General features: G+C 43.1%; 1 protein-coding gene and 1 long non-coding RNA gene across 2 annotated transcripts in view; one reads left to right on the forward strand and one right to left on the reverse strand.

Moving 5' to 3' along the window:
- Nucleotides 1-4,947, forward strand: part of PTK7 (protein tyrosine kinase 7 (inactive)) — a 60,942-nt gene extending 55,995 nt beyond the window's left edge. Inside the window, exons 18-20 of the mRNA XM_004451371.5 lie at nucleotides 2,276-2,427; nucleotides 3,344-3,522; nucleotides 3,930-4,947. Of these exons, the coding sequence (XP_004451428.1) occupies nucleotides 2,276-2,427; nucleotides 3,344-3,522; nucleotides 3,930-4,090 (492 nt within the window). The 3' untranslated portion in view covers nucleotides 4,091-4,947. The remainder of the gene's footprint in view (nucleotides 1-2,275; nucleotides 2,428-3,343; nucleotides 3,523-3,929) is intronic.
- The window catches only part of LOC111762526 (uncharacterized), a 36,623-nt gene that overhangs the window by 6,141 nt on the left and 3,230 nt on the right, over nucleotides 1-27,252 (reverse strand). Inside the window, exon 2 of the long non-coding RNA XR_002795631.3 lies at nucleotides 17,197-17,313. This is a non-coding gene — a long non-coding RNA (uncharacterized lncRNA). The remainder of the gene's footprint in view (nucleotides 1-17,196; nucleotides 17,314-27,252) is intronic.

Below are 27,252 nucleotides of genomic sequence, written 5' to 3' on the forward strand. Positions count from 1 at the left end.
CAGTCGCCTGAGCCACATCTGCTTCCCTCTTTGCCTTGATTTTTTTTTTTAAAGATTTATTTATTTCTCCACCCTCCCTCCATTGTCTGCTCTCTGTGTCCATTCACTGTTTGTTCTTCTGTGTCTGCATGTATTCTCATTAGGCGGCTCCGGGAACCAATCTTGGGACCTTATAGAGTGGGAGAGAGGTAATCATTCCCTTGCGCCACCTCAGCTCCCTGGTCTGCTGCATCTCCTATTGTCTCTCCTCTGTGTCTTTCTTTTTTTCTCTCCTCCCCCATTCCCACCCCGGTTGTCTGTTCTCTGTGTCTATTTGCTGTGTCTTCTTTGTCCGCTTCTGTTGTTGTCAGCGGCACGGGAATCTGTGTTTCTTTTTTTACTGTGTCATCTTGTTTTGTCATTTCTCTGTGTGGGTGGCGCCATTCTTCGGCAGGCTGCACTTTCTTTCATGCTGGGCGGCTTTCCGTATGGGGTGCACTCCTTGCGCAGGGGACACCCCTGCGTGGCACGGCACTCCCTGTGCGCATCAGCACTGTGCATGGGCCAGCTCCACACAGGTCAGGGAGGCCTGGGCTTTGAACCGCTGACTTCCCATGTGGTAGACCGATGCCCTACCCACTGGGCCAAGTCCACCGCCCTCTGTGTCTCTTTTTGTTACGTCATCTTGCTGTGCCAGCTCGCCACATGGGCCAGCTTGCCTTCACCAGGAGACCCTGGGCTTCAAACCCTGGACCTCCTATATGGTGGAAAGAGCCCAGCTGCTTAAGCCACATGCGCTTCCCCTTTGCCTTGATTTTACACCCAAGGAGATGCTCTAGGTCCCTGGTGTCCCCTGGGTGCTCTGAGGCTTGGATAAGGTGCAGAGATGACAGGCCGTAGGTCTTTATAGGCACCCACTCTCTTGGAGCTCTGACTTTTCCTCTGTTGGCATGGACCATGTTCTCCCTGGTACCCTGCTGCGGGTGCCATTTTAGTCTGCCTTGTGGAGTGCCCTCTTAGAGCAGCCCTGCCTTGGCCACCCGGTTTATGCCACTAGCTCTGGCTGTGTATGGTATGCAGTAAATGCTCAGTATTTGTTCAGTGCATTAAGATATACTTTAAAGTGCTTACTATAATTGAATTATAATTACACTTAGTATATATATATAACATATGTAATAGAGTACACGTGCATGGCTCAAAGGTAGAAAAAAAAAAGGTATCAGTGAAAAATCTCTTCTCCCTACTCTCTTACACTTTGGAAAATAGTTTGGCATTATTTTATAGAGCTGAAGATACTCATATTCCATGACCCACTCCTGGCAATCCTTGAGAAACTCATGCATATATACCCATCTGTAAGAATCTTCCTAGCAACACTGTGCTTCATAGCCCAAAACTGGAAACAAACTGAATATCTATTGGCATTGGTAACTTACGGTATAGTCCTGATGAACCAATATACAGCAGTGAGAGAGAACTGTATACAATGATATTTTTTAAAAAGGATGACTCAAAATGTTGAATGAAGAATCAAGATACAAAAATGTATACCTATTGTATGCTTCCAGGCTTATCTGGTGGAAAAATAGGCAACACGGAACTAATATTGTTTAGGAACATTTCTGTAAATGGTAAAACCAAAAAGAACAGCAAATAAATTATTAGCACAAAAATTCAGAATAGCAGTTACCTCTCGAGAGGAGGAAAAATGTATGATTGGCCTTGGAAGTTTCTTGGTGCTAGCCCTGAAAAATTTTGTTTTGTTTAACTTGGTGGGCATTAACCTTATCTGTGAAAGTATGCATATGTTTTATTTCTTGCATATGTTTTATTTTGTTTTTCAGTATGTATTTCATAATTTAAAGTAGGTTAAAAAAAAAAGTTTCCCTACCTCTCTATACTCTAGTCCCCAGTTCCCTTCTCTGGAGACCACCAATTATATGTGTATAAACACAGTCACACACGCATGCCCATGCACGCACACACAAGCACACAACTAGTAGAGAGTACGTGGTTTTGAAGACAGCCCAGTTACTTTTTACTCGTCCTGTGTGCCACTCACTTAATCTAGCACTTGCTAGATTAAATCATTTGATTCCGCTCTTCCAGCGACCAGTGCATCAGGTCCTCTTATTACCCCCGTTTTGCAGAGAAGGAAACTGCGCCTACTGCGGTAACCCTTTGCTTGGGGACATTCGAAGCATCATGCCAGACCCCACCAGGGACACGTCAAGGGTGGTCTCCCCGATCCTCCGGTCCTGGGCTGCCCTGACAGGCCCCTTTCGCACCCCAGGTGGCCCTGTGCACCCAGGTGGCGCTGGGCATGGAGCACCTGTCCAACAACCGCTTCGTGCACAAGGACTTGGCTGCGCGCAACTGCCTGGTCAGCGCCCAGAGACAGGTGAAGGTGTCGGCCCTGGGGCTCAGCAAGGACGTGTACAACAGGTAGAGGGCCCCGCGGGGGTGGGCGGGCTCGCCGCTGCCTCCCAAAGGGCGGGGGCGTGTATAGATATGGCTCAGGGGTGTGGCGGGGCTCCAGGCCTTGGGGGGAGCTGCCCACCCCCCTTCCAGGTGCCGCAGGTTCCCAGCCACAGGGCAGAGTCCCTGACGGGCGTGAATTTTATAGTGATAAAGAAGCATGGACCTTTTTTGTTACAGGTATTTAGGCTTTATAGCAGTAAGTGTATATATGTGCAATTATATACATATATATTTAAAACTATTTGTATGGCTCTCTCTGTCTTCCTGAATCCAGTGCTTTTAATTTGGTGCCTAAGGCTTTAAAGCGGGGCACACACAGGAGTAGCACTTCCTGGGATCCCCCCTCGGGTCACCCCAGTCCCTCCGGCTGTTGCTTCAGTCATCAGTAAAGCTCATCATTAGTAGAGCACTGAGTGGGTCTACAAAGTATTTAAAGTTTCTTTCCCTTTAATGCGTTCTCATTTTCTCGTTTGTCACGTTGTTTGTTTGTTCTACCAATACAGAAAGTGTGTTTGGTTATTATCTTTATCAGCAGCAGCATCTGATATTGTGTCACTAAATAGAATTTATTTTGTTCATGCTACCTATTGTTATTTCTTGGTCGATGCGTTTATTTATTATTGGCTTTTTGATATTAACATTTAGCCGTAGTGGAATTTTTAAGCTATCAGGCGCCAGGTGGATGCTTGTACACTTCCTCGCTTCAGTATTTAAGCATGAATATTACCAATTTCTAGGAGTGTGTTGATGCGGAAAAGATGGGGCTCCAGCCCCGGGAGGAGACGGGGCCCGGGAGGAGGTGGGCGCCCCAGGCTGCGTGTCCCGCCCCCCACGAGCACCGGCGCCCCATCCCTGCCTCCCTGTTGGCTGTTCTCCACAGCGAGTACTACCACTTCCGCCAGGCCTGGGTGCCGCTGCGCTGGATGTCCCCCGAGGCCATCCTGGAGGGCGACTTCTCCACCAAGTCCGACGTCTGGGCCTTCGGGGTGCTGATGTGGGAAGTGTTCACCCACGGCGAGATGCCCCACGGGGGGCAGGCAGATGACGAGGTGCTGGCAGGTAGGAAGCCTTCCAGGGGGCTCCGGGCCAACCCCAGGCGTTCTCCAGGTAGAGCGCTTCCTCGGCCTCCCTCTCAGGGATCGTATCTAGCATGTGCACAGGTATGGCCGTGCTAATGTTAGAACAACGGAACTACTTTCATACGGGTTGGTAAGCAGCCGTGGCCCCGGTGCCCGCTCCAGCCCTGCGACCCCCTCAGCTCCCTCGCCCCTGCCTCCTGTGCCTGCACAGCCCTGGCCCGCAGGCCAGACTGGGCTGCAGGCGGGGGCCTCGCGGCCCTGGGCTGCAGCATGCCCTCCGGGCTCCTTGAGGCGCACACACCCCCCTCCATCTCGTGGCTGCCGTGGGAACTGCGGAGGGCCGGCCAGGGTGCCAACCTGACCCTCCGCCCACCGTCCTCCCTGCAGACTTGCAGGCTGGGAAGGCAAGACTCGCGCAACCCGAGGGCTGCCCTTCCAAGCTGTACCGGCTGATGCAGCGCTGCTGGGCCCTCAGCCCCAAGGACCGGCCGTCCTTCAGCGAGATCGCCAGCACCCTGGGAGACGGCCCTGCGGACGGCAAGCCGTGAGGAGGGGGCGCGGGCAGGCTGTGCCCCAGGACGGCACAGGCAGGGGAGGGAGGACCTCCTGAGGGCCGCCGCAGCACGACGGGCAAGGTCCCCGTGCTCCGCGGCCCGCGGCCCCCGCGGCCTGGCACGACAGGCGTTGCTGAGGCCTGGGCAGGGCCTGGGCTTTCCTTACTTCCTCACCCCCAGCCCTGCAGGAGGCTGATTCAGACCCAGACTGGGTGGCTAGGACCCTGGGCTGCGCAGCTTTCTCTGCCACCCCTTCCCCCGTCAGGGGCAGTGGGGGTGCCTCAGGTAACCCCAGTTTCTGGCCTATGACTTCCCCCCCCTGACTAGGTCCAGCTCTGCCACTCACCTGGCACCTTTGCCTGGAGGAAGGCGAGGCTGGGGATGAGCTGGGCTTGGGGGGTCCTGCAGATACTCAAGTTCCTGGGTAGTGCTTGGCACGTGGGGCCCAGGGACCTCTTGGCACGTGGGTCCCACCTCGGGGTCTAGGCCAGGATTGTGGGGGCTCGGCAGGCGAGTGCTCCCCACCTTGGACTCTGCACGCTGCCCTAGACCCATGCCTTCTCCCCACCCTTTTCTCCTTTTCTCATTCTAAGTGCCTGGCAGATGAAGGAGTTTTCAGGAGCTTTTGACACTATATAACCCGCCCTTTTTGTACGCGCCACGGGCGGCTTTTGTATGTAACTGCAGCGTGGGGTGGGTGGGCATGGGGGGTGAGGGTGGGCCCCGCAGGGGATGGGAAGGGCCAGGCTGCCCCTGCCCCATGCCTTTCTTGTTGTTGTTTGTGTGGGGTTTTTTTGTTTGTTTTTGTTTTTTTACACTCGCTGCTCTCAATAAAGAAGCCTTTTTTACAACCTGCTTCTGAGGCTCATTCCTTGCTGTCGTCTTGAATGATGTCCCCTCTTCCCTTGCTTACCAGGAGGGGCCGTGCGCACCGGGCGGGGTGGGGATGAGCCCGCAGACGCTGGCCCTTTGGCTTGAGGAGCAGCCGAGAATGTGGATGAGGAGGCGGCGATGCCCCCTTGTCCCGTGACCATGTGCTGCTCCCTGGCTGCCCACTTCCTACCCATTTTTGTGGCTGGCCTGGTCCTCATGGTCAGGTGGGAGGGGGCCCAAGTTGGGGTGGGGCTGGGGACGCAGTTAATGACAGATAGACTCAGGTCTCTGAGTCCGTTTAAGTCGCTAGGAGTGAGCTGGACAGCAGGTGGGTGGAGCTGAGCAAAGAGCCGGGCCCTCGTTTGTCACTGCCCCCCGAGTCCTCAGCCCTCAGCTGGTCTGAGTCCTGCCTTTGCGTTACCTACACCTCCTTATGCCAGGTAACCTCTGCCTCTTTCTAGTAACTTCAGCCTGCTTCCCCATCCTACAGAAATGAGCCTTCAACTCTGAGATTGCCCTAGTTTCTTCTACTCCTCTCCAAATTTCTCAGTAATGAAAAGTGCTGGCATTTTTTTTTTTTTGAGCTCTTACTCTGTACCAGTCACGTTGCTAAGCACATGCATTCTTTCATTTAATCTGTGCCACAACTGTTACCCAGGCGTAATTATCCTCATTTCACGGGTTAGGAAACTGAGGCTCAGAGAGGTCTGGTAGTATGCCCAGAATCACAGAGCGGTAAGAGAGTCACTATTGCTAATGTAGACAGTACATTCCATCCCTCGGGCATGTTGGAGTGGATGCAAAAATCAAGAACAATTTCTCTAGAGTAGGTTTTTTTCAAACTGGGATGTAGTCAGCATTTTTAAAGAATGAAGCATAATGGAAACTATCAGTATATTGTATACCGTAAGTATTGTCTTATAAAATATTGTTATATTTGATACGTATATATGTATATTGGGTTGTGTATTACTCAGTTATTGGGGGTGGTGATGCTGCCTAATAATCCCAAAATCTCAGTGGCTTACGATGAACATTTATTTTTCTTGCTCTTGGACCTGCAAGTTGGTGAGGTTGGGCTGATCTTGGCTGGACTTGGTTGAGTTCAGCTGGGTTTGGCTCCAGGCTGGAAGTGTGCTTTGGGTCTCTTCTCCTGGCATCTGGACAAGCTCTTCTAATGCAGTGGCAGAAGCACAAGAGGGCAAGCCAGATCATACAAGCATATTTAAAACTACAATTTTGTTACACTTTATTGGCCAAAGCAAGTCACATGGTGAAACCCAACATCAACTCCAGTAGGAGATATTGATTTGTTTTGTTTCAAGATTTATTTTTTATCTCCCCCCCCCCATTGTCTGCTTTCTTGTGTCCATTCACTGTGTGTTCTTCTGTGTCTGCTTGGATTCTTGTCAGCAGCACCAGGAATCTGTCTCTTTTTGTTGCATCATCTTGCTGCGTCAGCTCTCTGTGTGCACCGCCACTCCCGGGCAGGCTGTGCTTTTCACGCAGGGTGGCTCTCCTTGCGGGGCTCACTCCTTGTGCGTGGGGCTCCCCTGTGTGGGGGACACCCTGCATGGCAGGGCACTCCTTGTGTGCAGCAGCACTGCACGTGGGCCAGCTCACTACATAGGCTAGGAGGCCCTGGGTTTGAACCCTGGACCTCCTATATGGAAGGCTGATGCTCTATCAATTGAGCCACATCCGCTTTCCCAGTAGGAGATATTGTAAAGTCACATGACAAAGGATGTGGCTGTATAATTCCAGCACAGGGTGTGAGGAGTTGGAAGCAATAATTTATTATCATGTAAAAATTATTTCTTACTGTAGGTCACACTTAAAAATATTTGAAAGGCACTGTCATGGTTTAGAGCTATATATACCCCAGAAAAAATGTTCTTAAATTTAATCCATTACTGTGGGTGTGAACCCATTGTAAGTAGGGCTTTTTTTTTTTTAGGAGTTACCAGGGATTGAACCCAGGACCCCGTATATGGGAAGCAGGTGCTCAACCACTTGAGCTACATCCGCTCCCTGATGACCTTTTGATAAGGTTCCTTCAGTTACGGTGTGGCACAGCCCAATCAGGATAGGTCTTAATCCTATTACTGGAGTCCTTTATAAGTGGAATGGAATTCAAACAGAGAAAGCCATGGGAAGCAAGAAGCTGAACATCAGCAGAGCCCAGGAGAGAAGGGAGAAACCAGGAAACACCACCACGTGTTGCCATGTGAGAACCTAAGTGTTAAAGATTGCCAGCAGCCAGCCCCAGGACACCACGGTCTTTGGGAAGAAAGCAATGCTTTGATGACACCTTGATCTGAAATTTTCTCCAGCCTCAAACCATGGGCACATAAATTCTCCTTGTTTAACCCAATCCAGTTCATGGTATTTGCTCAAGCAAATAGTTTGGCCAGGACCCGCTGGTTCCCAGCATCTCTGAAGCATCTTATTTGAACATGTTCTAAGCACCTGCTCTGTGCTGGGCTTTGCCATGAATAAGTTCAGTTCTTGGCCAGGAATATTATCACTGGTTAAGGAATGTTTATGGGGCTTGTATTAGGCAGCTAAAGGGGTGCTGATGCAAAGCACAAAAACTCTGTGACTTTTATAAAGGGCATTTATTTGGGATAGAAGCTTACAGTCACAAGGCCCTGAAGAGTCCAACTTGAGGTGCCATAAGAGGTACTTTCTTACCCAAAGTCATTTGCCACTTGTTGAAGCAAGATGGCAGGCGACCTCTGTGAGGATTCAGCCTTCCTTTTCCTCTTAGGTTCTGTGGTCTCGGCTTCTTTGGATCTCAGCTGTAGGCTGGCATAGGGCTCGTCTCTCCCCTGGGCTCGTTCCTTTCTGGGCTCAGCTGCTCTGGTCTCTTCACAAGGTCAGCTATAGACTATCAGGCTCGTCTCTCCCCAGGACCTCTGCGTATCTAATGAGCTGTCTCTCTTCCTCTGTGTTCTTCTCTGTGAGAATCTGTTTTATCCGCCCACCAAGGGGATGGGGACTCAACCATGATAATGTGGTCAAATCAAAGCCCTAATCTTAACATACTTTAATCAAAGATATTTCGGCTGAATCTAATACAATCAAATGGTTATCATGTCCAGAGGAACAGAGCAGTTTACAAACAGTATCTCTTGTAATTCATACATAATATCATCAAACTGTCACAGGGCCCTTAGCCTATCTCAGACTTAGAAGGGAAGGAGAAAAGCAAGAGGAGAAAGAAAGGGAGGATAGAGGTAGACAAAAGAATTTTAAAAGGTAAAAGGAGATGGTTTCTTAGATATGACATCTTAAGCACAAGCCACAAAAGAAAAAATTGATAAATTAAACTTTATCAATGTTAAAAACTTCTGTGCATCAAAGGGCACCATTAAGAAAATTAAAAGGCAACCCATGAGGAGTGGGTGTGGCTCAGTGGTTGAGCATCTGTTTTGCATGTACGAGGTCCCAGTTTCAATCCTCAGTTCCTCCTTAAAAAAAAAAAAAGCAACCTACAGAATGGGAGAAAATATTTGTAAATCATAATCTGACAAGGACTTGTATCCAGAATGTACAGAAATGTACACAGAAGCAACAGTCGGGAAATCAGGAAGATAGTGTCAGAGTAGGCAGGCAGAGGTCAACTCTTTCACAAAAACAATAGGGCCAAAAGCTCTCTGAGGGACCCTTCTTTGGGGGTCTGCAGACCATGATGGTGCTGTGCACCTCCCAGGAGGGCGTGGGACAGAGAAAAACCCGAAACAACCTGAGTTACTCAACCCCCGCGATGACTGGGAAGGACTCCTGTCCCTCATCCTCAAAACATTAAGCCAGGGAGGCGGTTGTGCCTCAGTGGTTGAGCGCCTGCTTCCCACATACAAGGTCCTGGGATTAATCCCCAGTACATCCTAAAAGTAGTAGTAATAATACGTAATGTACTGGGCTGAAATTTTAACAACAAAAAGACATTATGCCGGGTTAAAACCCTGGCTCGCTGCAGCCAACCAAAGGGAACAGATGTCTCCCTCCCTGTTAGCTGTTACACAGGAAAAGGAAGGGTGAGTTGGAAGGCTTCTTTTAAGTGAATTCAGCTAACAGAGCCCACTTTCAATCTCTGCTCCGGCCAGACCAGAAGGTAGAGGTAGAAACACCTCTGTGGAAAGGTTCGCTGATCAGCACCATCTGCTGGCCAGCCAGGAAATTGCAAAGGGAGAACTCCTTTTAGGTCTCTCTTTGCCCCACCCCTGGGAGAAAATCTGCACCCCACCCTGGCTCAATTTTGATAACTTAAGCTGGGCAATTTTAAAGACTTAGAAAAAATTGAACCAAAAATCAAAGAAGAGCTGTGAAATAAAAGCAATATGAAGCAAGAGAGAGAAATTGACAATTAAATTCACCAATATATTCAGAAGCCTAAACGTCAGCAAAAAATTATAAGCCATACCAATAAACAGGCAGAGATAACCCAGCCAAAGGACCAAACCAAATATCCTGGTGAGTTACAGGATTTAAAACAATGATAATCACACAGATCTAAATCAATTTAAAGAATTGAAGGAAAATGTAAACAGATAAAGGATATTGAGAAGACAGTGAATGAGCATAAAGAACAATTCGAAGGCCTGCAAAGAAAAGCTTACGGGAATGAAAGGCACGATGGATGAGATTAAAAATACATTAGAACTTCTGGGAAGATGGCGGATTAGAGAGACGCAATGCAGGACTCACTCCTCTCCCAGAAAAAATGGCTAAAGGACAGGCAAAAATGGCCTGGAAGAAAATCTTCTAGGGTTTAGGACACAACGGGAAGGCTGGACAACACCTAGAAGAGAGGGGCAAAGGAAAAGAATCCTGAGAGCAAAACTGGGGGTTGGAGCTGCAGCTGCCAGCACCCTTCCCCACCTATAGACAATTTTAATTCTCCAGCCTCCGGCCAGCAGCTCTACACAAAGGGGGCTGCAGGCATTTACCTCCTTGGAGAGAGAGACACACAGCCTAAGTCTGATTCAGCTTTTGACCCACAAATTTGGTCTGCTGGGTCCTGGCCTGGAAGGGCTGCATTGTTTAGCTTGGGAGCCTGCAGGAGACTAAAGAGATCCGACCCTTCCTCCCTACCGGGACTGGTTGTTGAGGATGCAGAGGGGAGTGGAATTATTTCCCACCTGGGAAAAGAGAGGAGGCTGCCAGGAAAGGTTGGAGAAAAGTCTCTGAGGAAGTTTGATATGCGAGGCTTAGAGCCTCCAGGCAGGATCCTCTGTCACATTGATACAGTACGCAGTTGCAGTGAACACACTCTGACCGGGCTTTGAATTGAGAGGCTTGTCCAAGATTGTCACCTGCTAGTCAACGAAGGAACTGCATGTGAGGAAATTTAAATAACTAAGAGGCTTCTTCTGGCCTTTACAGCCTCCCTCCCCAGTGCCCTTGGAAGCAGGTCTGCAAAGCATTCCTGGGTTCAGGGCCCATATCTGAGCAACTAACGGGCAGTCCTGAATATCCAGAACAGGTTGAATCAAGAATCGAAGAACAGCAGTAACAGCCTCCTGCCACTAAATCCATACGAAAAGAAAAACTGAACATCTGAGTAAACACCCCATCATAATCAGATGCCTGGACATAATATATATATAAACCATACTAAGAAAACAGAAGAAATGGCCCAAGCAAAGGAATATTTCAAAGCCCCAGATGAGATACAGGATTTGAGACAACTAATCAACAAGACTCATACAAGTTTCTAAAATAAAATTAGTAAGTTGGATGACAATATGGCTAAAGAGAAAAAGGACACCAAGAAGACAGTGAGCAAAAAGAAGAATTTGAAAACCTGAATAGATAAGTAACAGAGTTCACGGGAATGAAAAACACAATAGGTGAGATAAAAAGCACATCTGAGAAATACAACAGCAGACTTGAAATGAGAGAAGAAAAAGTGATACAGAAGACAGAACAGCTGAAATTGAAGTGGGAGAAGAGAGAGAGAAAAGAATTGAAAAAATTGAGCAGGGACTCAGGGAGTTGAGTGATAAAACATAACGCAACAACATACGTGTCATGAGAGTTCCAGAAGGAGAAGAAAAGGGAAAAGGGGCAGAGAGAGTGTTTGAGGAACTAATGGCTAAAAATTTCCCAACTCACATGAAAGAAATGAACTTACACGTCCAAGAAGCACAGTGTACCCCAATCAGAATAAATGCGAACAGACCTAGTACAAGACACATATTACTTAGAAAGTCAAATGTCAAAGATAAAGAGAAAATTCTGAGAGCTGCAAGGAAAAGGCAAACCATCACATACAAGGGATGCCCAATAAGACTTAGTACAGATTTCTCATCAGAAACCATCAAGGAGAGAAGACAGTGAAAGAGAAAAATTGCCAGCTGAAAATTCTTTATCTGGCAAAATTATCCTTCAAATATGAAGGTGAGTTTAAAATATTTAAAAACAAACTGAAACTAAGAGAGTTTGTAAAAAATAATCTACCTTTGCAGGAAATATTAAAGGGAGCCTTACAGCCCAAAAGAAAGTGGAGAGAGAGGCTTGAAGGAGAGTTTAGAAGGCAAGAATAGCAGAAAGGTTAACCAAGAGTAAAAAATAGAGAAAATAAGATATGACCTATGAAAACCAAAGAATAAAATGGTGGAAGTAAATAATGCATTTACAGTAATATCACTGAATCTGAATGGATTAACCCCCCCAACCAAAAGATAGAGGCTGACAGAATGGATAAAAATACATTAGAGACACAGCAGATTTGAATTGCTTGGAGACAGACTTAGTGATTTCGAGGACTGAACATCCAAACTGGAGAAGAGAGGAGAACAGAGAAAAGAATGGAAAACATGGAACAGGGTCTCAGGGAATTGAATGATGATGTGAAATGCACAAACGTGTGTTATAAGTGTCCCAGAAGGTGAAGAGAATGGAAAAGGGGCAGAGAAAGTGTTTGTGGAAATAATGACTGATAATTTCCCAACCCTTATGAAAGACATAAATATCTAAGAAGGACAATGCACCCCAAACAGAATAAATCCAAACAGACCTACTCCAAGACACCTACTATACAAAATGACATATCAGATAAAGAGATGATTCTGAAAACTGCAAGAGAAAAACAAAACATATCATAGAAGGACACTCTTTCTTCCTTTTCACATACAAGGGAACCTCAATAAGATTAAGTGCCAACCTCCCATCAGAAACCATGGAGGCGAGAAGAAAGTGATATAATAAATTTAAGACACCAAAAAACCCCTGCCAGCCAAGAATTCTGTATCTGGCAAAACTGTCCTTCAAAAGTGAGGGTGAGTTTAAAGTCTTCACAGATAAAAACAAAGAGTATGCTACCAAAAGTCTAGAATTTCAAGAGATACTAAAGGGTGTGCCAGAACCTAAAAAGGAAATACAAGGGCAAGAGACGAGTTAGAAATGAAGATTATTAGGAAGGGTAAATTAAAGGGTAAAAAGACAGACAATAGTAAATATGACAATGGAAAGCCAAAGGAAAAAATGGATGAAGTAAGTAATGCCTTTACAGTAATAACATTGAAAATGGCTTGAGCTCCCTAATCAAAATACACGGATTGATAAAATCAATAAAAAATATCTATGCTGTCTGCGAGAGACTCACCTTGTACGTAAGGACACAACCAGGTTGCAAGTGAAAGGTTGGAAAAAGATACTCCACTCAACCAAAAAAAGCTGGAGTAATGATACTATAATATTGGACAAAATAGATTTTAAATGCAAAATTGTTATAAGGGATGAAAAAGGTCATTATATATTAATAGAAGGGGCAATTCACCAAGAAGAAATAACTATAATAGGTGCTTATGCACCAAACCTGAGTGCCCCAACATACATGAGGCACACGCTGGCAAAGCTGAAGGGAGAGATAGATGTCTTTACTATAATAGTTGGAGACTTCAATACACTATTCAGTATTGTATAGAACATCTAGACAGAGAATAAAGAGAAAGCTTGAATAATGTGATAAATGAACTAGACCTAACACATTTATAGAGCATTACACCCCAAAACAGCAAGATACACATTCTTTTCAAGCATTCATGGATCATTCTCCAGGACACACCATATGTTGAGTGACAAGACAAGTCTCAATAAATTTTTAAAAATTGAAATTAAGCGAAACACTTTTTTAAAAAAAGATTTTTATTTTATTTATTTACTTCTTCCCACCCCCTTGTTTTTCCGCTTGCTGAGTCGGTTTGTCTTCCTTGTTTCTTTAGGGCGTACCGGGAACTAAACCCCGGACCTCCAATGTGGGAGGGAGGTGTCACTAATCTTGCTTGAGCCACTTCCGCTCCCTGCTTTTTGTTGTGTCTCTCATTCTGGTTTTCCTCCCCATGTCTCTTTTTGCGTCATCTTGTTGCATCTGCTACCATGCTTACCCGTCGCAACATTCTTGCTGTCTTCTTTAGGAGGCAGCGGGAACCTCTGCTCCCTCCTCTGCTGTGTGTCACCCATTATGGTCTTTTCTTCTTGTGTCTCTTGTTGTGTCAACTAGCCATGCCTGCCCATCGCCAGCTTGCTGTCTTCTTTAGGAGGCACTGGGATCCAAACCAACAATCTCCCATGTGGTAGGCGGGAGCGCAGTTGCCTGAGCCACATCCACTTCCCCAGAACACTTTCTCTGAGCATAATGGAATTAAGGTGGAAATAATAATGGATAGAAAAGGGGGAAATTAATAAATACATGGAAATTAAACACAAATAATCAGTGGTCAAAGAGGAAACTGCAAGAAAATTCAGTAAATATCTTAAGATGAATGAAAATGAGAACACAACATATCAAAGCCTATGGGATACTGCAAAGCCAGTGCTGAGAGGGAAATTTTAGCCCTCAATGCTTATATTAAAAATGAAAAGGGAAACGGACTTTGGCCCAGTGGTTAGGGTGTCCGTCTACCATATGGGAGGTCCGCAGTTCAAACCCCGGGCCTCCTTGACCTGTGTGGAGCTGGCCATGCGCAGTGCTGATGCGCACAAGGAGTGCCGTGCCACGCAAGGGTGTCCCCTGCGTGAGGGAGCCCCATGCGCAAGGAGTGCTCCTGTGAGGAAAGCCGCCCAGCGTGAAAAGAAAGAGCAGCCTGCCCAGGAATGGCACCGTCCACACTTCCTGTGCCGCTGAGGACAACAGAAGCGGACAAAGAAACAAGACGCAGCGAACAGACAACCGGGGGGGGGGGGGGGGGGAATTAAATAAATAAATAAATCTTTTTTAAAAAAAAAATGAAAAAAGAGCTAAAGTTGAAGATCTAAGTGCACACCTGGAGGAAGTGTGCCCCGTAAGGAGAGCCGCCCAGTGTGAAAGAAAGTGCAGCCTGCCTAAGAATGGCACAGCTCACACGGAGAAATGACACAAGATTACGCAGCAAAAAGAAACACAGATTCCCGTGCCGCTGACAACAACAGAAGTGGACAAAAAAAAAAAAAGACTCAACAAATAAACACAGAGAACAGACAACTGGGGTGGGGGGAAAGGGGAGAGAAATAAATAAAATAAATCTTAAAAAAAAAAAAAGAGCAGAAATAAATGCTAGAAGTTCTAGCTAGAACAATTAGGCTAGATAAATAAAAAGCACCCAAGTAGGAAAGAAAGAAGTAAAGCATTCACTATTCACCAATGGTATGATCCTATGTCTAGAAAATCCTGAAAAAATCTACAGCAAAGCTACTAGAATTAATAGATGAGTTCAGCAAAATGGTGTAATACAAGGTTAATATGCAAAAATCAGTAGTATTTCTATATGCTATTGGTGAGCAATCTGAGGAGGAAATCAGAAAAAAAAATTCCATTTATGATAATGACTAAAAGAAACAAATATTTAGGAATAAATTTAACCAAGGACATAAAGGACCTGTATTCAGAAAACTGCAAAACATTGCTAAAAGAAACCAAAGAAAACTTAAATGAAGGAACAGGTCCATGCTCATGGACTGGAAGACTAAATATCATTAAGATGTCAGTTCTACCCAAATTGATTTATACATTCAATGCAATTTCAATAAAAATCCCAACAGCCTTTTTTTCAGTAATGGAAAAGCCCAATTACCAAATTTATTTGGAAGGGTAAGTGACCCTGAATAGCCAAAAATGTCTTGAAAAAGAACAAGGTTGGAGGACTCTCATGTCTTGACTTTAAAGCATTTTACTAGCTACAGTGGTAAAAATAGAATATACAAAGAACTCGACTACTTAATTATAAAAAGACATCCAATTTTTAAAAAGGCAAAGAACATCTCTCCAAAGAAGATAAAAAAAAAAAATGGCCAGTAAGTACATGGAAAGCTCATCAGTCATTATCATCATTAGTCCTTAGGGAACCAAGTGAGATACTTCATATCTACTAGCATGGCTAAAATAAAAAGACAATAACAAGTATTGATGAGGATGTGGAGAAATTAGAACCCTCATACATTGTTGGCAAGAATGTAAAATGCTGCAGCTGCTTTGGAAAAGTTTGATTGTTCCTCAAAATGTTAAATACAGAGTTACCATATGTGAGTTTGAATTTTGTGAATCCCAGAAAAAGATTATGTTCTTGAACTAATCTGTCTCTGTGGGTGTGGGGCCCTTCAATTGCATTCAATTCAGTTGAGGGGCCTTTGATTAGATTACTTGATAAGATCACTGTACGTTTTTTGTTGTTGTTTTTGTAAAGGACCAGACAGTAAATATTGTAGACTTTGTGGGCTGTAGAATCTCTGTTGCTTTAGGGCTTTTGGTTGGACTGCATCAGTGAGGCAAGAGCCAGCCTGGGTCTCTGCCCCCTTGATGGGTCTGCTATAAATGGAGACACAGAGAGAGAAACACAGGGAGAATGCAAGTCACCAGTTTTGGTCCTGCCATGTGAGAGGACTCCCATGCTCACCCACAGCTTCAGAAAGGCAGAGAAGCCCTAAGAGACTGAGAGAGGAGGCCCAAAAGAGACAAGCCCTATGCCTCGTGCCCATCGCCGAGCTCCGGGAGACGGTAGATTGTGGAGGAGAAGGCAGGGACCTCAGCAGAGATCGGCTGCCATCTTGCTTCACCACATAACTGGACACCAGGATCAGCAGTCGCTGACTTTGGTGAGAAAGCATCTCTGGTGGTGCCTTGATTTGAACATTGCACAGCCTCATAACTGTAAGCTTTCACCGTAAATAAAACCCCCATTATAAAAGCCAACCCATTTCTGGTACTTTGCATTGGCAGCCTTTTGGCAAACTAAGACACCATATGACCCAACAAGTCCACTCCTAGCTATATATTCAAGAGAAATGAAAAGATAGGTCCACACAAAAACTAGCATACGAACTTACATAGCAGCATTATTCATAACAGTCAAAAAGTAGAGATAACCCGCTATCCACCAACTGATGAATGGATATGTGTGGTATATCCATACAATGGAACATTATTTGGCAATAAAAAAGAATTAAGTACTGACATATGCCACAATATGAATGAACCTTGAAAATATTATGCTAAATGAAAGAAGCTAGTCACAAAAGACTACCTATTATAAGGTTACCTTTATGTGAAATGTCCAGAATAGGCAAATCCATAGAGGCAGAAAGTAGATGAGCTGTAGCCTGAGGCTGAGGGGGAGTGGACAGGAATGGAGAGTGACTGCCAGTGGGTCTGGGATTTTTTTGGGAGGGCTGATGATTTGAAATGTATGTATCTATCTATATATATAAAATTAGATTGTGGAGGGGAGCAGATGTGGCTCAAGCAATTGGGCACCCGGCTCCCATATGGGAGGTCCTGGGTTTGGTTCCCAGTGCCTGCTAGAGAAGATGAGCCATAATGAGCAGCGAGCAGAAATGACTCAAATGGTTGGGCACTCACCTCCCACATGGGCTGCCCTGGTTCGGTTCCCAGTACCTCCTGAATAAGATGAGCGCACAACGAGCAGACAGGGGAGGGAGCCATGGTGGTGGTGGTGGTGGGGGGTGTGTGCAGAGGAATAAAAATTAAAATAAAAAAATTAGATTGTGGTGATAGCTGCCCAACTCTTAAAATACTAAAACTCACTGTATTGTATACTTGAAGTGGGTGGATTTTATAGTATCCAAAATGTATCTCAATAAAGCTGTAAGAAAATTAGTTGTGAGGATTGAGGAAAAAGTATTGCTATGAAGATTCAATAGCACAATGTAAAAAAAACAAAAGGCAGAAGTGGAAACATACTCCTGGCAAAGATGAGTTTATTCAGCATTCATTTCTTCGTACTTACCTTGTGCCCAGGTACAGGGCTTCACGGCTGGGCTGCAGAGGTGGCAAGGTGGTCCCTGCCCTCAGGAGCTCCCTGCCAGGTGCCCACATGCCGGGTTGTCCATCCTGTTCTTGTTGGCTGTGTTACAGGTGGGGAGACAAAATGATGGCTGTTGTATGGATAGGTGATGTTGCCAACTGGCTGCATCTTCAGATTTTTTTAGTTTGTTTTGTTTGGGGTTTTTGTTTTTAGCAGTGGGGATGGATTTGTGATCCAGCCACAAAAGGATTTATATCCTTTTATACACACACACACACACACATATATAATTAGAGAAGTTGTGAGCTTACAAAACAATCTTGCCTAATTGCAGAATTCCCACACATCACCCCTCCACCCAGTCACATCCTTCTTGCATACCGTCTCCCCCAAGGATGGAGCAGTAGGAAGGATATCTGAGAAAACTGATGAGGGCTTTGGGTGCAGTGATTCCAGAAAAGACAAAGCTGGCAGGCTGCTCCATGGGGAGGGGAGGAGGGGGAAGCTTTCATCCTAGCTCAGCTGCATCAGGCCTGGACTGACTCAGGGATGGGGGCTGTAAGGGGAGGGCCAGGGAGAAAGAAGTTAATCCAAGTTCATCATTGTGCCTCTGGCACTCAGCACAGTGCCAAGTGCATAATGGGGCCCCACATAGGCCATGTTTAATGAGCTGAACTGAAATCAGTTTAGGTTGTCAAATGTCACTATTGCCTTCTGTTAAGAACCTCTGGGTATTCCACAAATGGTGCTGGGACAACAGGAAACCCATATGCAAAAAAAATGAGTGTGGACCCCTACCTTTCACCATATACAAAAATTAATTCAAAATGGGTCAGTAACCTAAATATAAGAGATAAAATGATATAATTCTTACTAGAAAACATGGGGAAATATCTTCAGGACTTTGTAGTGCTAATTCAAGCCTATTGAGAACTGAAACAAAAGGACCATTTTGCCTTTCCTCTCCGTATAAAAGGGACTCAAAAATCTTGTTCCGGGCTTGGGATTGAAACAGAAAGCTCCCGAGTCTGGCCGGCCGTCTATAAACCATTTTTCCTTCTCAAAATCATTCCTGAGTCCTGGCCTCTCTATATGCAAATAATTGAACCTCTCTCAAATTCTACAACATTTTTGGCGACTCTGGTGGGACAGCAAACGAAGGCCAGAGATGGTAGCATTTTGCTGCCCCTTCCAAATCCCCAAGGAAGCCAGGAGGACTCGGGTGAACCCCAAATCTGGGCGCCCCTGGATTAAATTTAATCCAGAAAAGATGTGGGCTCCACCAGAATCTTCCCGACAAAAATCAAGGGCAATGGAAGGTCTGAAGAGAAAGATTCTGGGAATGAAAAAGAACTCCGAACATGGAAGAAGGTAAGACTCCCTGGGTGAGCACAGTCTGAAAAGCCTTAGCTTTAATTGCTAGGAAGGGAAGGCTGATCACCTCCCGAGAGAACCCTAGTAGCCCCAGAAAATTGGGGGGAAGCTGTTCTCTCTAGGCCTGGGAAAAGGAGAAAAACCGGGGAAAAGCCCTGGTGTTTTAGGTTTGTCTAACTGCATGTTAAAAGCTGGTACTGGTCTTATATCCACTGAAGGAGTGGAGTCTTGATTTTAATAGGAAGGGCTATTTATCGGTTCGAATTCTAATGTCCTGGAGAAAAACCAGGAAAAAACCCTGGTGTTTTGGGTTTGTCTAACTGCATGTTAGAATCTGGTACTAGTCTTATATCCACTAAAGGAGTGGAGGCTTGATTTTAATAGGAAGGGCTATTTATAGGTTTGAGTCCCAACGTCCTGGAAATTGGTCTGGATTTAAAAAAAAAAAAAACTTGGTTACAGGAAAATGGATCGGCTTTTCTAGTGGAGTTTGGTCTGGGTATAAAGTTAAACAGTGGAAAAAGTCTAGCTGAAATCTTTTGTTATGGTGCTAAATTGTGAATGAATTCGCTTCATACCAAATGTTAAGTGTTCTAAGGTTTGTGATGGCTGTGGTGGCAGCCAAGCTGAAAAAAAATATATATAGAACTTGTGGGTCAAATTAGTAACCTTTGTGCTTCTGTCTGTGTCAGCTCAATGCTAGTGTTGGAGTTGTGTCGTTATGTAAAGTAGAATTCAGTGGCACTAGAACCCTCCCTTGCCATTGGCAAGGGGGTGAAATGATTATGGGGCAAAACTGAGGAGTCTGGATGTTTGCGGAGTCTAGATGTTTGTGCATGCTCTGCTGTCTTGTCTCTGGTCTGCCCCTTTGCCGGGGCTTGGAGGCCATCTGTGTATGCGCCACACACCCAAGTTTGTTGGGGCTGCCCCAGTCAGGGTGGCTGGTCCCTGGGAGAGTTGGCGAATTTGAGTAGGTTCTGTCTGCCCATTTTGGCAGAAAGCTGGAAAGGGGGGAGCGGCTTGCCCCTTTCCAGTGAGTCCACACCTTCTGTTCGTAAGCCGCATTCCTGTTTGATTGTTGTGCACGCGACTGCCTGGAAGGGGGGGGCGGGGAGTGAAGGGGGTGAAAAGCAGAATCAGAATAAATGCAGTAAAGTTCCCTTATCCATAGAGTGTCAAAGCCAAAATACGTTTGCATTCTGCCCAGGTACTTAGAAGGTATTGTAGTAACTTTAAGTAAGAGAATGTGTTCTGCGAAAGTAAAATTTGTCTTAAGGGTATAAATAATTATAAAAGTTTAACAAAGCATTGTTTAAATTAAGGTATTTAAGTGGCTAATTGCAGAAAGTCATTATTAAACAAAAACTGAATTGATAATAATAATAATAAAAGGTAATTTTATAACAAGAAAACTTTTCTTCAGCAGCCAGCCTCCCCTGCCAACTTGCTTCCAAAAAAACTGTTTCTGGTATTACATGCTACTAAGTATTTAAAGTGAAGAAAAGTTCATTATTTTAACAAGCTTGTTTAGTATTAATGGCAATTATATGTTGTAAGAAGTTTGCCTGGTAACTTAGTATGTGGGGTATATGAAATGTGTTTTTAATGTTAAGGAAACAGAAGATGATTTTGTCCTAAGATAAAATGATTGATTATTGGAAAGAGTAGAGTGTCAAACAAAACCTGAATGAATACTGAAAGTGTAGAAGGTTTGTGGAAGGAAAATTTTATGATTAAAATTGAGTAAAATCAGTATACAAAAAAAATCTGTTTTATCAAAATAGCTTCTTGTGCTTAACCTCATCATTTCCTCAGTGTTTGAAGAAGAGTCTTAACCTCTTTTAAAAAAACATTATGTTCTAGAAATCAAATCCTGAAAAGTAGATTTTTATTTCAAACTAACTGCAAGAGATTTATTCTTTTACTTTAAAAGAAAAATTAAAGTAATGGTTAAGTTCATTTAATATGTTATAAGTCGAATAAAAGGTGTTATAAAATTAACAGGTTAAAAAATTAATAAAAACTGTAACTAAGAGTTAAAATCATTTATAAATGCATTTATATTATAAAACAGTGAAAAAATAATAACTGAAATTATAGCTGAGTGAATTTAGCCTGAAACTATTATTTAAGTGTAAATTCTAAACTAACCTTTCCTTTGTTTATGGTTACTTCAAGCCTAACCTCACCCCTTGCCTTTGCCTACGGTTATTTCATAATAGCTTCTGCGCCTACAGGCCAGAGAAAAGCTGAGACATCACTGTCTCCTCTCCTGTTATCAGTAACCCTTTCTCTCATGAATTCAAGTGTAAACTAAATAAATTGCTGCCTGATGGAATAAAGTTAAATGACCACTGGAGTTTTATTATCTCCAAAATCAAAAAGGGGGGTGGAGGGGGAGAAGTCTCCTGCCCTGATGGTCAGTGTTCTTAAGAGTAGTAATTCATGAGAGAAACCAGTCTGTCTCCCTGAGGCTTCAAATATCCTCAGTAAATATATATAAAATTAATCTTGTTGCTTATCCAAAATTCTGCTAATTTCAAAGTAAAATATAAAGTTCTGAAACAAAATGGTGCTAAAGCATTGAGAACATTTTAGTAACAATCCATTAATTAAGAAAAAAAATTTTTGTGTAAAACTGCATGGTCATAGTGTAAAACTGCACAGTCATAGTGCAAATTAAGAAAAGTTTCAAGAGGCTTTAAAATGTTTTGCAGTCACACTTGTTTTATAAAAATTAGAAATTTAAAGTAACTAAAGTTATGTTTTTGTGTCAAACTATTCATGTCTGCCTATTTGCACAAATTGTTGAAGTTAAATATGCAGTTATATAAGTAATATATATTTCTGGACCCCAAATTAAGCTAAATAGTATATAAAATAATGCAAATTATAAGTAATATCAATGAGTTGTGTTTCTGTGTCTAACTCTTTGTGTCTGTCCATTTGCTCAGTGTATATCTTCATACATGAGAATAATAATATCAAATTAACAAATGAAAATTCTTAAAAGAGCTCTATTCAAATTGTTAAAAATTAAATATGCAGTTATATATGTAAATATTCTTAAAGTCCAAATTAAACTAAGCAGGATGAAAAAGTCACATAGAAATCTGATTATAGAAACAATTGGGAGGGAAACGGACTTTGGCCCAGTGGTTAGGGCGTCCGTCTACCATATGGGAGGTCCGCGGTTCAAACCCCGGGCCTCCTTGACCCGTGTGGAGCTGGCCATGTTCAGCGCTGATGCGCGCAAGGAGTGCTGTGCCACACAAGGGTGTCCCCCGCGTGGGGGAGCCCCACGCGCAAGGAGTGCGCCCGTGAGGAAAGCCGCCCAGCGTGAAAGAAAGAGCAGCCTGCCCAGGAATGGCGCCGCCCACACTTCCCGTGCCGCTGACGACAACAGAAGCGGACAAAGAAACAAGACACAGCAAATAGACACCAAGAACAGACAACCAGGGGAGGGGGGGAATTAAATAAATAAATAAATCTTAAAAAAAAAAAAAAAAAAGAAACAATTGGGAAAGGGCCTCCTCTTTGCAAGAGCTTTAAAGGCAAGACTAGGTGTGGCAAATTAAACCTATCTACTAGGCTAGGGAATTAAGAATCAGTTTGCCCGGTAATTTCCCAGTTTAAACCTTTTGTCAGCCATAAAATGTAAAAAAACAAAAAATTAGGTTAGTTTTCACATAAAAAAAAAAATGTTGATTGGTGTAACCTGGCAGCCTGCTGCCTCAGTCTCCCACTCCCAGGTTGAACAGCAGTGGAGAAAACCAGTTTAGGGCAGTGAAAGGATGCCCAAGAAGGAGCTGGATCGGTGCCCTTTCAGCACTAAATTCTATTCCTTATTTAACAAAGGGGAACAGGTAAAAAGTAAAATGGTTAGAATGTGATAGAGGAAGCAGTTAAATCACAAACTTTTGCGCTGGAAAGTTAGATCTTCTCAGATAAGCTGTAACTTCTGAAGATCTACGGAGAAACAGAGGAAGAGCTTGCATGCTAGGTTTAGGGGTATAAATTGTGTCATTTTTCTTTGTTTGGGGTGCCAGCCATATCTGGCTCTGCGCCCCTTCTTGCAAAATTGAGAATAAATTATTTTCTTCTTCTCCACAGTCTGGTGAGCCTTATTTTCTTCCAGAAGATTTCTTTCCAACAAAATAAAGGTAATTAGTGGCTCTATTAACAAATTTCAGTAAGTAAAGTCCATAAAAACTATGGAAAAATCTTTCCTGGATTATGATTAAACAAATTAAGTAATTGTGTAATGTGTTTTAAAACCTAGTAGTCAGTATGCTTTTAAATTATTCATTTTCATAACTTAAACAAGGAAACGAAGTTTTTAGCTTCCTGTAAGGAAAAAAAAAACATTCCTTGCATAAACTATAATGGTTTCAATTTTATTTAACTTAAGTGTTATCTCCCATAGTTAATTTATAAACTAAATTAACATTATATGTATGAAATCTTTAAAGTAATAAAATTATAAGTTCACGTTAGTGAAATTAGGCTAAAAGAAAAAATTGTAGATATGCTCTCTTAAATAAATACAGTAAATTTCTTTGGTTGGTAATTGTAATTTAATAAGTTTATTTAAACATGAGGTGGCTAGTCAATGTGGTTATAGTCAATTATAAAGAGTTTGTAAAACATCTTCCAAACTAAAAACGTTTAAATAGGTCTAGTTCTAAAAGTCATTGTTAACTAAAACTTAGATTGGTATTAGTTGCAAAAAAATAACTTCGTAATAATAAAACCTGTCTGAAGGCCACCGCAAGGTACATATTTAAGTAAATGGTAATAAAAAGTTATCTTGATTCTATTAGAAATATTCTGTTTTCATTTTAACAATGAAAAATAATTTTTCCCTCTATTACTAAAGTACCTACTGTTATCTTCATAGTAAAATTGTGTAAGTAAACAGTCATTTGATATATAATGTGTTGCATTAAATTGTTTAAAATATATATATAAAAACAAGGAATAAACTTTAACAAACATTTAACATTGTGCATTCAAACCAGGCCTTGTATACAATGCATTTTGCCTCTCCATGTGAGTTATTGGCTAGGCTAGTCACTGACCCCTCAATTAAAATATTTGCTATATCAGCCTCTGGTTCTGCTCCTAAAGTCGATGGAAACAACATTGCAGTTTCAAGCTCATGCAGCAGCCAATGATGACTCGGTACAGCCAAATGTACAATGAACATCGCCTCCAGACTGGCACTATTCCATAGTGCCAGAGAGCACTATGCACCAGGCTAGTAGAATACTGGAAAATCTCTCTAGGATCAAGGATGCTGCCACTTGCTCACTGCGTGAAGAACATGCTAAGTGGAGCCATGATACCAAGATACTATAAGTAAAACTTAAACACAACTGGCATTATGGCCTGCTCTCATGAAAAAATAACATGTAAAGTATTACAAACCTAAAACTTAAAACTAATAATTGCAACTCTGAATCCTTATGCATTAAGTAATACATTAGTTAATATTAAGTGTTGTACTCTTATCCTGTACTAAATATATGCCTAATAATTATAATGTTATCTTTTCTATTTTGGATCAAGTACGAGAGTATATTGGACATGTTAAATTCCTAGTAAATTCATTTTCTAAACAATTAATAAACATGTCTATAGAATAAGGTGGCAGTCTCAGCCAGGCTCAGTCAACTTATTATATTCTGCTGTACTCTACTGTGTAGCAAAGGTGAGGCTTGCTTGCTGATGGTGAATCACCTATTGAACAAGTCAAAATTGCTAAAAATTGTACAATTAAAACCAAGGTATGAAAAACCTTTATTCTGTAGTTCTGATCACTCCCACAGCTGAAAACTAAGAGAATTTCCAACTTAGTGTTCTAATCCTGAATAAAGCCAGGTGCCCAAGGAGTGTCAGTTCACCAGGAGCATCTGACGGAGCGAATGAGTGCCAATCATTGAACAGCTTGGAATGTGTCTTCAGACAAAGCTAAGTATCTGTTCCAATTTCTCTCTAAAGATAAATAACTTAAAAAAGAATATATATGCTATTTCCACCAGCTTTTAAGAAGGAGTGCCATCTTTATAGGCACCTAACCTTGTCTACCTCTGTAACCCAATGTCCTTTTTTAAAACCGGGTATTCCAAATTTTTAATTAAGTTTGTTTCTTTCAGAGTGAACATCTTATTAACCATATGAAAACTTCATACAACTTCATACAAAATGCCGGATCCATCTTCCTCCAGTTAAAATAAAAAGTTTACACCTTGTTAGGCAATGACAACAGCCCATGGCCAGCAGGAAGCAGTTACAGAAAAAAGATCATCTCCCTTCAGCATCCCTTTTAGATTAAAGGTGTAAACTCTTTAAGGGTAAAACAAAATTAATAGATGAATCTGGAACCTGATTAGAAATCCATGTGAGCACCAGTGGCCCCAGGATGACTGCAGGGGGCCCCCACCTCAGGATTCTGCTGTCCAGAATAAAAACTTCTAAACTTCTAAAAACAGTCCTGGATGCTACACTAAAGACTGATAAATAATCAATCAAAACAACAAACAGCCATCCACCTCATAGCTCCAACAATAATTATGCCAAAGCTTAGCAAGTTAAACTTTGGCAAAGGGGGGAAATGATGTGGGCTATGGGTGGGAGGCTCTTTCTCTTCAGAGATAACCTAAACTATCTGTGACTTGTGGGAGTGGGATGATAAAAGGCTGCAGTCCTGCCCGTGGTGACCAGGGCAAGGACTCCAGTCCCAGGAAACAGTTTAACAATGCAAGGTCTATAAACTTTAAGTATTCAGGGGAAATGCAAACCAAATATGCTAAAAACTTATCTAGAATGCCTGAGGTCCATGCTAAAAGCTTACCTAAGATGTGGAAGATATATATGCTAATTCAAGCCTATTGAGAACTGAAACAAAAGGACCATTTGGCCTTTCTTCTCTGTATAAAAGGGACTCAAAAATCTTGTTCCCGGCTCGGGATTCAAACAGAAAGCTCCCAAGTCCGGCCATCAATAAACCATTTTTCCTTCTCAAAATCATTCCTGAGTCCTGGCCTCTCTATACACAAATAATTGAACCTCTTTCAAATTCTACAACAGTAGGAGGCAATGGATTTTTAGATTTTACATCAATAACACATACAACAAAAGAAAAAATAGACAAAATGGACTTCATTAAAATTTAAAACTTTGTGCATCCAAGGGCATTATCAAGATAGTAAAAAGACAACCTACAGAATGGGAGAAAATATTTGTAAGCCATATATCTGATAAGGATTTAATAACCAGACTATATTTTATACAGCTCAACAACAAAAAGACAATTAAAAAATGGGGGAGTGGATGTAGCTCAAGGGGTTGAGTGCCTGCTTCCCATATACGAGGTTCCAGGTTTGATCCCCAGTACCTCCTAAAAACAAACGAAAAACCATCTCTCACTGGGGAGCAGTTACACCCAGTGGTTGAGTGCCTGCTTCCCATGTATGACGTCCTGGGTTCATTCCCTAGTATCTCCTTAAAAAAAAAGGTGGGGGGGGGCAAGGATTTGAATAGACATTTTTCCAAAGAAGATAATCAAATGGCCAAAAAATAGGAATGTAAAATGGTGCAACCACTGTGGAAGTAAACAGTTTGGCAATTCCTCAAAAAATGGAGCATAGAATTACCATATGGGTGACAATTCCACTCCTAGATATATACCCAGAAGAATTGCAAGCAGGAACTCAGATATCTATATACCAATGTTCATTGCAGTATTGTTTACAATAGCTAAAATGTGATAGCAACCCAAGTGTCTATCAACAGATGAATGTATAAACAAAATGTGGTACATCGGGAAGTGGACTTGACCCAGTGGTTAGGGCGTCCGTCTACCACATGGGAGGTCCGCGGTTCAAACCCTGGTCCTCCTTGACCCATGTGCAGCTGGCCCATGCGCAGTGCGATGCGCACAAGGAGTGCCGTGCCACACAGGTGACCCTGTGTAGGGCAGCCCCATGCACAAGGAGTGCGCCCCGTAAGGAGAGCCACCCAGCGCGAAAGAAAGTGCAGCCTGCCCAGGAATGGTGCCGCACACACGGAGAGCTGACACAATAAGATGACGCAACAAAAAGAAACACAGATTCCCATGCCGCTGACAACAACAGAAGCAGACAAAGAAGAACACACAGCAAATAGACACAGAGAACAGACAACTGGGGCAGGGTGGGGGGAGGGGAGAGAAATAAATAAATCTTAAAAAAAAAAAAAAAACTTAGAATAAGCAAATTTGTAGGGACAGAAGCAGAATAGTAGTTACCAGGAGTGAGGTAGGGGGAGAAATGGGGAGTTATTACTAAATGAGTATGAGTTTTGGTTGGGATGATGAAAATAGTCTGGAAGTAGATAGTGGAGAAAGTTACACAGTCTTGTCAATGTACCTAATGTCAAAGAATTGCCTACTTAAAGTAGTTAAAATGATTTTTACTTTATATTTTACCACAATTAAAAATAAATAAAATTAAGTCTTTTAAAAACCCGGGTAGGGAAGCGGACTTGGTCCAATGGATAGGGTGTCCGTCTACCACATGGGAGGTCTGCGGTTCAAACCCCGGGCCTCCTTGACCTGTGTGGAGCTGGCCCATGCTCAGTGCTGATGTGCGCAAGGAGTGCCGTGCCACGCAGGGGTATCCC

This window comes from Dasypus novemcinctus, chromosome 11 (assembly GCF_030445035.2).
Source record: "Dasypus novemcinctus isolate mDasNov1 chromosome 11, mDasNov1.1.hap2, whole genome shotgun sequence".
Classification (NCBI taxonomy): domain Eukaryota; kingdom Metazoa; phylum Chordata; class Mammalia; order Cingulata; family Dasypodidae; genus Dasypus; species Dasypus novemcinctus.